Source organism: Hypomesus nipponensis, chromosome 16 (assembly GCF_054491055.1).
Source record: "Hypomesus nipponensis isolate SF chromosome 16, ASM5449105v1, whole genome shotgun sequence".
Taxonomy (NCBI): domain Eukaryota; kingdom Metazoa; phylum Chordata; class Actinopteri; order Osmeriformes; family Osmeridae; genus Hypomesus; species Hypomesus nipponensis.
In genome coordinates, this window is record NC_140376.1 from 8487444 (window position 1) to 8503990 (window position 16547).

General features: G+C 51.9%; 1 protein-coding gene across 1 annotated transcript in view; it reads right to left on the bottom strand.

The window, feature by feature from the left end:
- ptprsa (protein tyrosine phosphatase receptor type Sa) overlaps window positions 1–16547 on the bottom strand; it is a 144078-nt gene that overhangs the window by 107628 nt on the left and 19903 nt on the right. Inside the window, exon 2 of the mRNA XM_084675492.1 lies at window positions 1714–1910. Coding sequence (XP_084531618.1) covers window positions 1714–1810 — 97 coding nt within the window. The 5' untranslated portion in view covers window positions 1811–1910. The remainder of the gene's footprint in view (window positions 1–1713; window positions 1911–16547) is intronic.

The window sequence follows — 16547 nt, forward strand, 5'->3', positions numbered from 1 at the left end:
TGACATCATGCTTTTAGCAAAAGCCCTCTCCGAAGAGGTGACATCCACTTGCTGCGCGTGTGCGCGCGTGCGCGCGCGTTTGCGTATGTGCGAGGGTCTGCAGAAAGGTGTTGATGGAGCGAGGGAGAAAGAGGGTAGACTAATATGAGGTTCTTTGTCCCCTCAAGATCAGGTGGGAGAGAATTTAATTGGACGACAGCACCCCTGGGCCGCGCGTGCATGACTGTGTGTGCGCACGTGCGCGCGGGCGCGCGAGTCCAGAAGCTTGTGTGTCTTTGGCGCTCAGCAAAAGCAGACAGGTGCACAGAATCAAACAGAGATGGAGGGGGGACGCGAGGGAGGGCGGGTATAAATGGAGGGTAGAGTGCTATAAACGAGGTGGAGGGGAGGAAAGAAAAACCATGGGCAGACCAAACACAAAACACAGCCCAGACAGAGAGCTCTGTCAATCTGCGGGAGATGAGCCGCTGGCTGGATTCAATCTGAACTAGCAATTAGGGCGGACGACAGAGAATGGGCTATGGGTGTGTGAGTGCGTAGGTGCTTACATTTGTGTGCGTGAGCATGTGTGTGTGTGTGTGTGTGTGTATGTGTCCAAGCAAACCACTGTGGTCTATTTGGAAGGTCATATACAAAGGCTGCTCTTCACAGTGGCTACTGTGCATGATGTGTGTGTGTGTGTGTGTGTGTGTGCGTGTATCTAGATAAAGTTACTGAGAGGGAAAGGAGAGAGAGAGAAAAAAGGAGAGAGACAAGAAGAAATAGAAAGAAACCAACAGGAAGAGAGACAGAAAACAGACGGCAGAGAGGAGAAAGGGGGAGGGGGTGAGGGGAGGGGAGGGGAAGAGTGATGCTCCGATAGAGAGATAAAGGTGGGGACAGACAGATGAGGATAGGAGTCTAGTAGAGAGATACACATCAGCGATCGGCGTAAGCTCCACTTTAGCTCGCAGACGTGAGGAGCAGAGAGAGAAAAAAGACCAGGCTAATTCAAACAGGTGAGGCTCAAACTAGCTCACTGTCAGTAAGTACTCTCTCTCTCTCTCTCTGTCTCTCTCTCTCTCTCTCTCTCTCTCTCTGTCTCTCTCTCTCTCTCTCTCTCTCTCTCTCTCTCTCTCTCTCTCAGGCGCACGCCCATCGACTGCCTTTAGAAACTCAACGGAGGAAGCCTCTCCTCTTCCTCTCCCCCCCCCCCCCCTCCCCCCCCATCCCTCGCTCTTTTATTTATCTGCCGCGCGTCTTTGTTTTGTTGTCCTAATGCGTCTCTAAACCCATCTTAGGGGAGAGACGGAGCGGAACAAATCCCGACCAGGGAGAACCGGCGCGGTGTTCCCACTGGTGCTAAGTGAGGAGATGGGGAGGATAGACCCCTATAGATAGCAGCTATGGTGCAGATATTCTACACGCATAGCTCGGGGTTCCTTTTTTTCATTTTTTTTATTTTTTATCCAAGATTAGGATCCCAACCCGATGGGAGGAAAACAATATGGAAACAAAGCCGGCCAATCTTAGATAACAAATCAAGTAGGCTAAGTCGAAGACGGTGCATCTACCGAACACATCAAATCCCCTGAATATTATATATAGACACACAGACCAAGAGCCAAACAACTCACCATAAACCAACATGAGTACATATATGAATACAAAAGGTTTACAAATGATTACAACTACAAACCAGAACACGTAGAAAAGGTTAGTGGATGTACTTACATAAGGCATGTGAACCGCACAGCAGCAAGGACAGGAGCAAGGTGCTGATTGGCAGCAGCGCCGGCAGAGAGAGGCAGGAGGGAGAGCCGGCGGCCATCTTGGCTCCAGAGGCGAGCTTTGACCTGGCTACAGCGCCGAGGCCCCACGAGTAGGAGAAGGGGGGAGGGGGGGGTCTTCACGCAGGATGGTTTGGCACTCTGTCGGGGGGGGGGGGGGGGAGAGAAGGAGAGAAGAGCGGTGGATTAGGTCAAATGTCACGCATTCAGAAGCACACGTGTTGGATACCTAGTGCGCAGGTGCAGAAATCGGTTTCCTTTGCACAGTCGAAGCGCCCTCACCCGCTGTTAGCCCACTGTGATCACAGACATCTTCCAGACATGAGACTGAAACCGCCCCCCGGATCAGACTAGAACACAGATAGGACGCCATCTCCGGTTTCCACGGTGAAGTGCCTGTGTACATCCACCCCCACCCCACCCCACCCCCCCCCCCCCCCACCGCCAACTGCAATCAACTGCTTTTCACGTCCCATAATTAGTCTGGGGTGCTATCGCAGGATCTTGTCATTATTTGCTTATCAGAACATCTCGTAATTATGTAGGTACCCGGCGATATTTCAGGGAACGTCTCTTTGTTTCAGTCAAATTGCCATTAATCCTTGTGTGCACACACCAGGCCTAGGGAACGAGTCCTCATTGATATGTCTACCGTGTCATACGTTGCCGAGTAGTTCCACACGTTTAATTAAAAGAGGAGGAATAAAAAGGAAACAGAGAGAAAGAGAGAGAGAGAGAGGGAGAAGAAGATGGACGGAGAAACAGAGGTAGGGAGAGAGGGGGGAAGACAGAGAGATCAGAGGGAGGGAGTGAGTGAGAGATGGAGATGAAGGGAGGGGACAGAGGAGAGATAAGAGATGTGTGAGAAAGAGGGGGAGGGAGAGGACGACCGAGGAACGATTGCTTCGAGAGAAAGAGACAGAGAGGGATGAAGAGGTCTATAACAGGAAAGAACACCCGGTTCTGTTTGTCTAAGACACCTCTGAGCCACAGGTGCTCGGAAAGCTCGGAGATCCGAGCCGGACAAAAACAGCCCTTTTGCCGCGATGGCGTTCGACTTTTTCCAAAGACGAGGCGGCGAGCAGAGCGTGCGCCCGCAAAAAGAACACCACGCGCACTGCCCGTCTCTCAAACATCCCTCCCGGCTCCGAGTGGCGCGGTAAAACGACCCGCGAGCCTCCACCCCTATTATTACACCGACTGAAATAAGAACACGAGATTAGTCGCCCCAGTCAACAACGGAGCGGGCTGCGTCGCAGACGAGCCGCTTTCGCCAATGCAGGCCGGCAGCCAAAGCCACAGCCGCGGTTGCTAATCGCAGAGTAACCCGGCACCGTAAGCGCCATGCCGGGGCGCTCGCCAAGTCCCCGCCCACTTGGCTCCGGGGGCCCCGTCTCTCAATCACCCCCCACGCCCATCTCCCCGTGTTTTTGCGCTGACTGGAACAGCTATCCCTGTCCTCCTGCACGACAATGGCTCCATTGTTGCTCCTCGCGCCGAATACTGGGGGCTCTTTCAGAAGAAAAAAAAACTGAGCTCATCTCTCTCTCGCACAATAGCATACGGTTCTGTCTTGGCACTTATTCTTTGTATTTTTTTTCTTTCAGAGGGCAGGTGATGTCACTCGGGGAGGGGGGAAGAGAGAGAGAGAGAGAGAGAGAGAGAGAGAGAGAGAGAGAGAGAGAGAGAGAGAGAGAGAGAGAGAGAGAGAGAGAGAGAGAGAGAGAGAGAGAGAGAGAGAGAGAGAGAGAGAGAGAGAGAGACTGAAAAAGAGAGAGAGCGCACCCTTTCTCATTTCTAAGGGAATATGACGAGAGAGAGAGAGAGAGAAAGAGAGAAAGAGATGAGGGTGGAGACAGTGACGAGGCGAGGGTTGTCGTGACTCTATCATTCGTTATGGGTGGACAACAAATGATGGACGTGGAGGGACCTTCCCACTGCCCACAGGAGGCCATGGCACTGGAGGTTAAAGCCCAGAGGAAGTGCACCTCGTTTCGGGTTGGAATCGATCGCTTTGCTCATCGGATGGCTTCCTGATCCTCCAGATTTGGTTGCAACACTAAACTCCAGACATTGCATGTTGCATTGATGTAGGTTGAATAACAACACACATCGCAGTGCCCAGGTCTAATGCGGCCATGAGAAACAACACCTTTTCAAAGATATTGAGCCCACCCTCTGAAAATTATTACTTTAAACACAGCAACCGTGTGTCAAATCTCACATTTACAGTGCGACTGTTGCCAGCCCAAGCTTAGAGACAGGTGAGACGACGGCACAAACGCTCAGCTGTCAATAGAGATGCAAGTGTGTCACCCAAGTGGTTTCGTGGTCCAATGCTTGGCGAAGCACAGAAGCAGAGCACTTCTCTCGCTATTAGCACCTCTCTTTGAAACCCCAGGCCTCGCTAAAAGCAACCACAGTTTCTCTTCTGGAAAGGAGCTATGGTGGAGAAGGAGTAGGGTGTGTGTATGTATGTTTAGGGGGAGCCTGTGTGGGGTGTGTGTGTGTGTGTAGGGAGAGGGGGGGGGCATTGAAAAGCGCTTTGCAGTCTCCAGAGGGTACCGTGTAGGCTAATCGATCGCTAAAGCCTAGCTGCCCGGCGCCCAACACATTCACGGGGCGAGACAGACAGAGAATCGCTAATTGCTATCGTTTCCTCATCCCCAGATTTACACCCATGTCCTCGGCTACCAAATCAAATCAAATCAAATGTATTTGTATAGCCCTTTTTATACGCAAGCATGTCACAGAGGGCTTCACATACACCCACAGAGTGGAGGGCCATCCTTTTCTGGGGCAGGCGTGCTAATGCTAAAGCTAACGTATTGTTTCACAGGCTCAGCTCATCCTTGTGTGGACAAAACCCATTTGTGGCACACAAACGATTCTAGTTCAGAAAGATCTTTCGCTCAGACAAAAAGCTTGATGTTAGCAGTTGACTTGCTAGATGCTAATAAAGACGCTTGTGTCTGTCTTTGGATGGTATGACAGTAACACGCTAGGAACATTTCGGTCTAATGGTCTTCACTGAAGAAGGCGGGGAGACACCCTAGCATATTTTAGGCCGTCGCGAAAGCAGAGCAACATGCAGAAGAAGGTGCTTCTGCCATCAATTATTAAGCTACGCAACCGGCGAAGACTTTACGGTTCACTCTAGCAATCTGGAGGCCATCACATTGGGTGATGTAAGCACACACACACACACACACATACATAAGAGGGTACGGATGGGCAGGCACACACTTTAACGTACACATCCACACACATTTCTGGCAACAGGTCGCCGATACGTCTCCAAACTGGCAGCAATCACGATTGGCCCAGATTGCTGCCTGATTTCCCTCCCTCCCTCCCTCTCTCCCACCCACCCTCTGTCCTCCAAAAGAACTCTGTTCAGAGGCAGCTTCTTGTGAGTAATTTGGTATTCTGTCTGGCTCGATCAGCAACCCCTTTATGTACATTGTTGATGCTCAGGCATCGTATTCAGGAGAGGAGTCCAATTATGCCCCAGTCTACGATTGAAGCAGTGGACCGATGTGGACACACATGTAAACGCACACATACGCACACCACATGAAACAATGTGAATTACCGGTAATGAGAAAAAAGAAATACTGCTTTGCCTGCAGGGCCAAACCCCCCCCAAAACAATGCCTTTCCCCAGATGTGAGGTAGGCTGCTTGCATTCGGTTTCACAGCCGACCGGCACCAAAACAACCAATCTTTACCGACCAATCCTTTGCAGGATCAAAGGGAACCTTCCGGATCTCTGGCCTTCCCTTACTTGACTTCAAGGCTTTTTGGATTGAATCAAGTTGTATGTCGGATCCCGTTTCTCCTGTGAAGTTCTTCTCTGCCTAGTGAACCCGACTGGGCCTAAACCTTGGTGCTCCAGGACTTCCCGAGTTCACCAAGCCTCACCGTTGGATAAGAACCTCACAAACTTACTTTTCCCCTGTCGAGACCACACAAATAGGAGACAGAGAAGCCAATGTGGTGTTCGTGTATGTGTGTGTTCGTGTGTGAGATAGAGAGAATGAGCGTGTGTGTGTGTGATTGAGTCAGTGGGTGTGTGTCTATGTTTGTTGAGTAACAACTGTATCCAAGAGACTCACGATCGGCTTGTGCATGCACCGGTATGATGTGTGTGTGTGGCCAGGACAATAGAGAAACAAGCGGCTGTACTAGAAGATTACAGCAAATGTTGGAAAAGAAACCCTAACTGAAGGCTATATCACAACAGAAATGAGAAGTCTTTTATGAGAAAAGGTTGATTAATTTCACTCAGCATTAGTTCATGAGCTTCAGAGCTTCATCTACTCGATGTAAACAGTCTAACCTGGAAAAGCACTTAAAGTAGTACTTTTTTTTTTTCTTTCATTTCACCACTGTGCTTCGCTAGCATCGCAGAACACAAGCGGCTCAGTTTTTACTTCACTACAATAAAAAAGGAAAGATATGTCTTATTACTTTCAACTGTCGCGAAACCTGGACTGTGTATGTTTCGGTTTTTTTGTACCACACAGATTTCATTTTAATAGGCTTCCCTAAAAGCAAGCGCTAACTCATAGCACTTTACGCTAACAATGAACAGGGTGTCGTAAACGGGGCCCTTCCAGCCTTCACTCGGAATATCGCTCTTTAACAGTTTAAGCTTTGTGCCTCACCGCTTCATGGTCACCGTTTACCTCGCAGTTTGAAGAGCCCTCCTTTGATTCATGAGCTAGCAATGACCAAAAGACTCAAGTATAGGCTTCCAGGTTTTGTTTGCGCTCTTACAAAAGCTTACGTATGTCTGTGACTGTGCCTCTAGAGATAGATATAAATATGGTGTGCATCAACATGCCTCTGTTCGGAGGCCAATCTATTCGAGCTCAATTGATTCAAGGTGTCAATTCTCACATTTTGCACTTTTTCGTTTTACGGTTTCGCTCGCTCCAGTCTTTAGCTCACTCATCAGTCTCTCAAATTCCCAGTTTAAAATCTCTGAGGCATAAAAGGCCGTACATCTCAAAGATACATTAGTTAAACCTTTGCATAAAATAATATAAGCACTAGTTGTTTGTGTGTGATGGTGTGCATAGCTTGGATACCTGCAAAGTGTTGTTGTGTTTGTGTAGTGTCCTTGAATGTGTGTTTGTGTTGTGTGACTAAAAATAACCTCAGTCGTTCAGGCTTGAATTTATTTATATTTTCCTCATTTCCCTTCTCCTTCTTCCATCTCTCCCTCTCTCAGCCCTTCCCCTTTGCGCATGCATACTTAAGTGTGCTTGCATTGCAGATGTTTTTGTGGGGGAATCGCATGAATTTGCATGGATCTGCAGGACGATTATGTAAACGCCCTTCATGTGCCTGGCTGTCTGTCCCCCCTCTCTCCTTTATCACTGGTCTCTGCTACATCCCCTTCCCTCCATCCTCACTCAACCTCTGCTCTGACAGGATCTTAATGGTAGAGTCATACCCCTAAACTCCATTCATCCCAACACTCGCTCACTTTGTTTGGTTGGGAACGAGCAAAAGCCCCAAACGGAGTCAGCACAGGAACAACAGTCATACCCCTATGCGATTTACTTGAAATCTTGCTGGGAGTGTGTGTGGGAGTGTGGGTTTGCGTCTGAGTGAGGGTTTACACTGGGGACCTGAGTCAGCGCCGCCGGCCTACAACTGGGCTCAACAAAGCTCAGGTCTCCCGCACAACGGCCGTTTAGCAAACGCAGTCGTCAGGGCCGAGGTCGTTCTCTCCCAAGAACAGACGTCCAACAGCCACCGAGCAAAGCTTTTGTCAGAGCATTTGTTTACACAGGCAGTTGGGGCTTTTTCGCCCGGCAGTTGGATGAACTGCAAGACCTTTCGGAGACACTGACTGACTGACAGTTGCACTTTCCTGGAATCCCTCCAATGCACTTGTTAAGAAAATCCCCGCCAAGGCTGGCATTTGACGAAGCCATTTTTTCCCGACACAAAAATCAGGTAAGTGAAAAGCGACAGGGTTTGTTTATGTGCCAAGAGGAAGCGCTGAGCCTCGTTTGCCCGTCCTCTCCGACAAGCCGTGGTATAAAAAACCAGACAGGCTCGCGGTGCTGCAAAAGACGTAGGATTGACAGTTCCTGATTGGCTGGGGCTGACCTCAAAACAAAAGTGTGACTTCCTGCCGTTTTGTTGAGCACAGAAACCATTATGCAGTCTGTCTCAGCCTGACCCAGACCTTCCAGCGCCAGCAGACAACACTAGCTTAACCGTCCGGCCGGCTGGCTGGCTAGCTCTCCCTGATCCGGGTGGGACTGGGTCAGAGCCCTACAATGCTCGCGAAAGTCAAGGGTCGCGGACGCCCTCCATGGACGTCATACTGGCTCTCGACCAGACATTATAGACGGGCCCATTTAATTACACAACACCCAGGGGGTGGGGGTGGGGGGGGAGGGGGTGCAGACACATTAGTCCTTGACAAGAGACGGAGGCGACGTCAGTCCCTGGCCACGCGCCAAGACAGACAGAGGAGCGTCGCACGGACCCGAGGAGTGATACTCGGCCGACCGCCCTTTAAATTTGCGTTGGGAGGAAACTTTTGGAGGGCAGCCGGGCTGCCGGGAAATGTGTGCCTAGTTTGTTGAAGAAGTGGAATAGCGAGGAATGTGATTATGGTAAGTAGATGGGTCAAGGGAAATTGTGTGCGTGTGTGCGAGAGAGAAACGGTAACGGCACAGTGTTTTTGGTGCCATCTGGTTTGGTTACAAGTAGCCCGATGGCGTGGGTAAGTGACGCCATCGAAATATTATAAGAGACACAAGATATTTCCCAAGTGTGTGTGTCTCTCTATGCTGCCTATGATGCGGTGTACGCAGGTGTCCATTTATCTTGATGCCCTGATGAAGGTGAGTGCATGTGTGCGCGCGAGACATCGTTACATCAGAGTCACTGCTGGTAAAGGGACATTGGTGTGGTTCCATTAGTATTCTAGACCGGCAGATCATTTATTCAGTACCCGGTGGAAGCAAGTGCCCTGGCAGGGTGAAGTCAGGCCCCAAGAATATCGAGCCAAGGCACTCCTAAGATGTCATGGCCACCTTAATCCATTTGCAGGTAAAGACAGTTGGGGCAAAAAACACCACAAAAAAAGAAAAGCCCGTTCAATACAAATGGAGGCTGCATACGATCTGACCTTGAGAATTCAAAATGTGTTCTTCTCCAAAGTCTCAGAATACGCAAACAGGATGATTCACCTCAACCTTTTGACTTGGCCTCCCATGAACTCCAATACCCAATATCTCCTTGAATTCCATCTCGTGTTCCTTCCTGTTTCACATTGTTCTGACAAGAACCTCAACTCCGAGTGAGAACGTGACGACCCAGACAAGCTTGACCGATGAATACTCACTTCACCGAGGGCATCCATCTCTCCCTCTCCTCTTTTCAGGAACTTAATTAAAAGGAGTTAATCCCACTCATTTGATAAGGACCTTACAATCTCCAGTGTCCTTTCTATTGGTTGGGTAGGCCGCAGACAAGATCACAGCACAAATCACACTAAATCTACGAGATGTCATTTCATTTCCATTGTGTCATTTGTAGTTAAGTGTAGTCTGATACGATACAAGTCTGAATGAAGCCAGATATAATTGTTCTGGTCTATTTAGAAAGGTCTGTTCTACCCAGTTAATCCTCCTCTGCTCTGCTCTGCTCTCCTCTCCTCCCACCCTCTAACTTCTTCATTATATTCTGCCTTGTTCTCCACTAAGGTAGGCGATTCAAAATGCAAGGTGGTAGAAAACAAAAGCTATCAGTCATTGCAGAAAATAATGCAAATCATGCAAATTGTGTGTGTTCTGTCAAAATCACCCCTGAGACAGATGGTCATGTTAGGTTTGCCTGGTGTCTTTCGATCTCTGTATGTCTGCCTGTCTCTTTGCCTGTCTGTCTGCCCCATCCCCCATCCCCTCCCCCGTCCCCCTCGTCCCAGCCTGGGAAAACAACTGGTCCCGTTTTACAGCTGCAGTAAAATCCGGAGCAGGGAGCAAATGTTCCGGACAGTTCCGGATCCCCGCTCAAACGCTTTGACTCAATTTGCCAGCGTGAGACGCGTTGCATTCATGAACATGAGGGCGAAAAATAGTCCAGGGCAAAAGGTAGGTCCAGTTCTTGGCATAAAGTGAAGCTCATGACCAAAGCATGATTTGGCATCGCCAGCCAGGGCACAGAATGTCATGGCCTCCATTAATGTATTCGTCCATAACAAGCGCAGGGCAGACAGGGGGATGGTTTGTTGTGTGCCGGCCCTGTGCTCCAGGCCTGGGCAGGGGTGATGGAACGAGTGCCCTCTGGAGTGACAAACACAGGAGGTATTGTTCCCAGGCAGGGCTACGCGGTGGTGGTGGCGACAACAAGCCCGCGTTGACCGCACGAGGACCGCAAGTGTTACGCCCGCCAAAACGCACAATGCCCCCCCCCCTTCCCCTGCACATCCCACACTGTCACAGGCATGCACATGCAAACACACAAGGACACTGGCAAATGGACAACTCCTACAGCACCCCCACCACCCCTTCCTGTGACCTCAAAGTCCAAAACCACGCTGATCTCCCATGAGAACATCCTCCATACCCCCTTTTCTTAAGTAACCCCTGAACTCCCCCTCACTACCACCCGTCTACAAACCCCTCGGTCAACCTGTGAAGGACCCCCCCCACCCCCCCACCCCCTCGTTCCTCCTGTCGCCAACTAAGGGGTTTTGGGGAGGAGGAGGTTAGAGTTCACAGGTCAAGCAGCTGGTAAATCTCTTTAAGGGCCTTTTTTTTTTCTTCTTTTTTTTTTACACTACACAGCATTCCTTCACTGCATGGGGCCACTCCACCATCTCTGCTGTATTATAAAGATAGAGCAAGAGGGAGAGACAGATAGACCGAGTGATGAAAAGAGAGAAATCGAGAGAGAGAGAGAGAGAGAGAGAGCAAGAGAGGGAGGGAGAGACAGAGGGAGAGAGATAGAGAGGGAGAGAGAGCGGGAGAGAGAGAGAGAGAGAGAGAGAGAGAGAGAGAGAGAGAGAGAGAGAGAGAGAGAGAGAGAGAGAGAGAGAGAGAGAGAGAGAGAGAGAGAGAGTGTGTCACACACATGCGCACTGGGGGTGGGACTTTGGTGCAAAATCGGCAGGTTTTCATCAAGGCCGAACAAAATCCGCAACACAACAACAAGCGAAAAGCAGCTACAGGGCTCACTTTTGGGTTGTTTGTTAGTTTTTTTTCCTTCACTGGCCTGAACGCGCGCGCTGGCTTATAAAGCAGCGCTTTCGAAAGCCCCGTGACTGGTACGTAAACAAGCTCTCTGGCGGGCTGGATGCCTGGGGTGCATTCACCAGCCTCTCTCTCTGTGTGTGTGTGTGTGTGCCGCCGCTGCTGCTGTGGTGCGAACCGTCATGCACAGAACAACAAAGACAGTACAGGAAGAGAGAGAGAGAGAGAGAGAGAGAGAGAGAGAGAGAGAGAGAGAGAGACAGAGAGAGAGAGAGAGAGAGAGAGAGAGAGAGAGAGAGAGAGAGAGAGAGAGAGAGAGAGACTGAAAAAAGAGAGAGAGCGCACCCTTTCTCATTTCTAAGGGAATATGACGTGTTCACCCACCCGGGGTGGCCAACACACCCACACACACACACACACACAACCACACATACAAACATACAGAGGCTCCACAGCACCCCAGGCCAGTATGAGCCAGTGGGCCAGTAATGGTCAGAGCAATGAGGGGCGTCGGTGAACGGCGCCAGGTGAGAGAGACAGGCCTGCCCTGGGGGAGGCTCGCTCGTCCCTCTCCATCAGACACGCTCAATTTGGCTCCTGCACATTCCTGGAATAATGCTCCGAGCACCCATGGAGGAAGGGAGGGAGGGAGGGGGAGAGGGAGAGAGAGAGAGAGGGAGGGAGGGAGGGAGAGAGAGAGAGAGAGAGAGAGAGGGGGAGAGAGAGGGAGAGGGAGGGAGAGAGAGAGAGAGAGAGAGAGAGAGAGAGAGAGAGAGGGAGAGGGAGAGGGAGAGGGAGGGAGGGGGAGAGGGAGAGGGAGGGAGGGAGGGAGGGAGGGAGGGAGGGAGGGGGAGAGGGGGAGAGGGGGAGAGGGAGAGAGGGAGAGAGAGGGAGGGAGGGGGAGGCGGAGGGGGAGGGAGAGTGAGGAGGAAGGAGTGAGCGGGGAGAAACAAGAAGAGTTAGAGGGGTAGAGAGAGAGAGAGAGAGAGAAGTAAACAGCAGGAGAGATAAGGATGTTCACATGGAACGGAGCGCACGTGGGGGGGGGGAATAGAGAGAGGCAAAGCTAAAAGGAAGATGGTGGGACGCGATAGGCACTAGATAAGAAGACCAAATACAACAGAAGCCTCGAGATACGGAGGGGAAAGCAAGCGAGGCGGTGGGAGGCAGGGGGGGGGGGGGGTGTATCACACACCTGCCCCCCCTGCCCTCCATCACCAAGCGGCACCACATCCAGGTCAATCAGATAGATCGATGTCTGTGATAGGCTGACGCTGGGTGATGGCGGGGGGGGGGGGGGTATGGGCACACATGCACAAACTTGCCGGGGGCGAGAAAATACTTATTACAGTGAGATCCATTTTTCATTACTGTTGTCATTGGCCCGGCCGACCATAGCCTGAATGCTGGCGTTACTTGTTTCAGTGAAGGCATGTACAAAAATAAGAGAACTGGCAGCTGTGTTTTAGTGTCTGTGGGAAAATATCGAAGTTAAAAGAAGGTTTAACCGAAGCTACTGTTTAAAGACCTCCACAAAAGTGAGTTATGAAGCGCACTTCACCAAAACGCTGGGAACAGTTCGCGCCAACGGTGAATACAAGCGCGCTACGTTCTCGGTCCACGGGGAGGGGGTGTTTTGACGAACGCGGCCGTTCGCGGAGGCACGATGACATCCGGCGCGACGCCGACACGACAGGCGAGCCGCTCGCTCGGCCAACACCACGGAGGGACGGCCTTCAGACTCGGGCAAGGAAGTCGAAAACACTCCAAATCCTAGCTAATCCCATCCTGCTGACCCCACCTGGCTCTGCGCGGCCTGGTTAGCAACCGGCGAGCTCCAACCAAATCGAGTGGGCTGCTTTTTAATCGAAATCACTCCCGGGGGGGAGTTTGAACCCCCGAAATTCAAAAAGCACTGAGGACCTCCGGCTGCTACGGGGGAGGGGGAAAAAAAGACCACCTGGAAGTATGAGCAAGGCAGCAGGACTGTCGGATAAAGCAGCAAAGGGAGGGGGGAGCTCACGAGGCCAACAAAAGGAACGCCGTGTGTAGAAGGTGATGAATTCCAGCAGGGCTGCTGTGGCAGTTATTAAATTGCACTTTTTGGGGGGGGGGGATGGGGGGGGGGGGGGGGGGTTGGAGGAGGAGGGGGGTGAGGTTGAGTGCAGGCTCTCTTTCATTTGACGTTTTGTCATTTTAAAACAGAGTGCAAGATGGCATGCGGGGGGCGGGGGGAGTGGCGTTTGAGGTGTGCGCTGTTTTTTTTTTAGGGCCCGGGCTATTGCTTTCAGACGATGTCCGGCTTTCTTTCACAGAGAGGCAAGCTTTCACCCCCTGCCCCCCCCCCCTGCCCCCCCCCCCAAGAAAAACAAAAAACAAAACAAGCCTGACATACATGCAGGCCAGCTCCAAGTCCGAATCACCGCTGTGGGAACCCACACTGAGTACAGTCACGAATCCCTGTTGGAGAGGGTTGGTGGTGAGGTGAAACGGAGAGACGCACCGAGAGGAACTCAAAGTCTGGCCCTTGATTATGAATGGACGCTTGATTGACGGTCCTGTCGCCCTCCTCGTGCTGGGGTGGGGGTTACATTTTTGTTGGCGCGGGGGGGGGGGGGGGGGGGCGGGGGGAGGGAATCAGCCGTGAGCTAAAGTGAGTGCGGGCTCCGCCACTCCAGTGCACCTCAAGCTGTTCAGCTGTCATCAGGCGTGATCAGCAAGAAGCGGCCCTCTCCATATGGCCTTGACAGCCCGGCCTGCCATCTCAGGGGACCCGCCATTACAAAGTGTGTGTGTGGGGGCATGTGTGCGTGTGTGTGTGTGTGTGGGGGTACGTTTGTCTTTGGGAGCTTGTGTGCTTGTGTATCCGGCGCGGAACGGGAGCGAGTGTGTCTCTCCTCCCCTCCACTTTCTCTCTCACACACACACACACACACACGGCAGAAACCAGCAGCCCGCAGGTAGACTAAAGTGCAGCCGTGGCCCCTGAACCTGGTACATTGGAGGCCGAGGAGGGGTTAAGGGTATTTCCTTTACCCCTGTGTCAGACTGGGACCGCTATGGCGACAGAAGGGGCGCGGATAATAAAAAGAGAAGGATTGCCAAAAGCAAAGGCACCCCTGCCAAAACGCTCTCTCTGGAATTTTACTGGCCTGCCTATTTCTAGCGTGGAGCGCCATGCCACTGAGAGAGAGCACGCACTGCCTCCCAGTCACGGCTATTTAGAGAGAGAGAGAGATGAGGGGGGGAAACCGAGAGAGAAGTAGAGAGAGAGAGAGAGAGAGAGATGAGGGGGGGAAACAGAGAGAGAGACAGAGAGAGAGAGAGACAGACAGACAGACAGACAGACAGACAGACAGACAGACAGAGAGAGAGAGAGAGAGAGAGAGAGAGAGAGAGAGAGAGAGAGAGAGAGATATCAGAAAGGATAAAGATTGGAGGGGGGAGAGAGAGAGAGAGAGAGAGAGAGAGAGAGACAGAGAGTGATTATCACCTATCATTCCGAACGGGCACACATCTCCCGTTCCCCACTGCCGTCCTCCATACTGATGAAGTCGGAGCATTCCTCGTGCAGGAAAAACAAAAACCTTCACGTCCATCTCCCTTTCATCCGGGTTTTTCGACTTAGTCGCTGCCCTCTCCGACGCGACCTTATGAAAGGGGCAGTGGCGTCGACAGAAAACCAATCCATACTGCTGTACGACACGGGCGTATGATCGCGCAAGGCCGGCTTTTGGCCGGCTTTTGGCCGGCGCTTGGCGAAGACCTCGGGGCTGTCAGTGTGACAGCATGGCCAGGCCGGGATCAGGTCCCTCAAGCCACACTGCCTCTTCCCTCCGGCTATGTCTACCTGCTCTCACAGCCAAGCACCACCCAGGAGACGGGAGGGAGGGAGGGAGAGGAGGGAGGGAGGGAGGGAGGGAGGGAGAGGAGAGGAGAGGAGAGGAGAGGAGAGGAGAGGAGAGGAGAGGAGAGGAGAGGAGAGGAGAGGAGAGGAGAGGAGAGGAGAGGAGAGGAGAGGAGAGAGGAGAGGAGGAGAGGGAGGAGAGGGAGGAGAGGAGAGGAGAGGAGAGAGGGAGGAGAGGAGAGGAGAGGAGAGGAGAGGAGAGGAGAGGAGAGGAGAGGAGAGGAGAGGAGAGAGATAGGGAGGAAGGGAGAGGAGAGGGGAGACGGATGAGAGGAGAGGAGAGAGGGAGGGAGTAGAGAGGGAGGAGAGGAAAGGAAGGAGAGAGGAGAGGAGAGAGGAAAGAGAGGAGAGGAGAGGAAAGAGAGCCCAACAAGACAACTGATATGGTCCATAAATCGTTTCTATCCCTAGCAAAGCCGGGTCAAAGTTTGGCACGATGAAAAATGTTTATTACAAACTAGCCCTAGCCACTGACACAAAATCAGTTGGGTTTTTTTACATCTGTATTGTAGCAAAAGAAATATACCAGTTTTTTTTTTATAAAAACAAGGGTCAAGGAACATCGGTGCAGATTAATCATGAGGAGTGCAAGATAACTTATGTGTCAATGCTAACGAGGTCTCATGAGGATGAGCAACATGCTTAAGGAGCTGCATTATGGGTCGTTGCCATCTCATGATGGAATGGTTACCAAAACAACAGCAACCTGTAAGATAGCTATACCGCTTCAAATCCCCCTTCTCTGCCCATTCAGGTAAACGGCTATATTGTGTTTTTCAAATGAGGGGCCTGGGAGGGAGGAGAGGAGTTAAGGAGATGAAGAATCACTGGAAGAGTATGAAAACGATTTGTAGGTGCCAAGCAAGCACTGGGTAAGCTTCGCTAATGAATTGCTCTGCCACAGAGAGATTCCCTCGTGTACGATTGCAGGGGAAGGTTGTGTGTTCGCCATAGAGAGGGGCGTGGGGTAATGAGAGGCTGAAGGGTGTGTGTGTGTGTTGGGGGGGGGGGTGAAGGGAGGAGTCCTGTGAGCACTTGGGGATTTGTGAACGTCTGTAGTTCCCTATGGGAGTGTGTGTGTGTGTGTGTGCGTGTGAGTGTGTGAGAGTGCGCACAGGCTCCCGCGTGGTAAGGTAAGTCATAAGTAGTAAGAGTGACTGTGTGTGTGTGTGGTGGGGGAGAGGGGGGTGAGAGAGGCTGGAGTGCAGCTGGTCGTCATCTCCCTCCCGTGGAAATGTGAACCAGCTGTGCCATTCTGGGGCCTGTCCTGGCGGGGCAGATAACACAGGCCCTTTTGTACCCTGCCCCCATACCCTCTGACATTCTCCCTCCCTCCCTCATTCCTCTCATCCCCCCTGCTTTCACTCCCCCTCTCTCTCCGTCACTCTCTCCCCAGCCCTCCTCACCCCCCTCCTCCGCTTTCTCCCTCTCTCTCCCTCGGGTTTCAACCATTTCCCGTTCCCCAATCCGCCCGTCTCTCCCTCCCTCCCTCCCTCTCTCCCTCTCTCTCTCTCTCTCCCTCTCCCTCTCCCTCTCCCTCTCCCTCTCCCTCTCCCCATCCCCCCCTCTCTCCCTCTCTCCCCCTCCCTCTCTCTCTCTCTCTCTCTCTCTCTCCCTCTCTCTCTCCCCCTCCCTCTTTCTCTC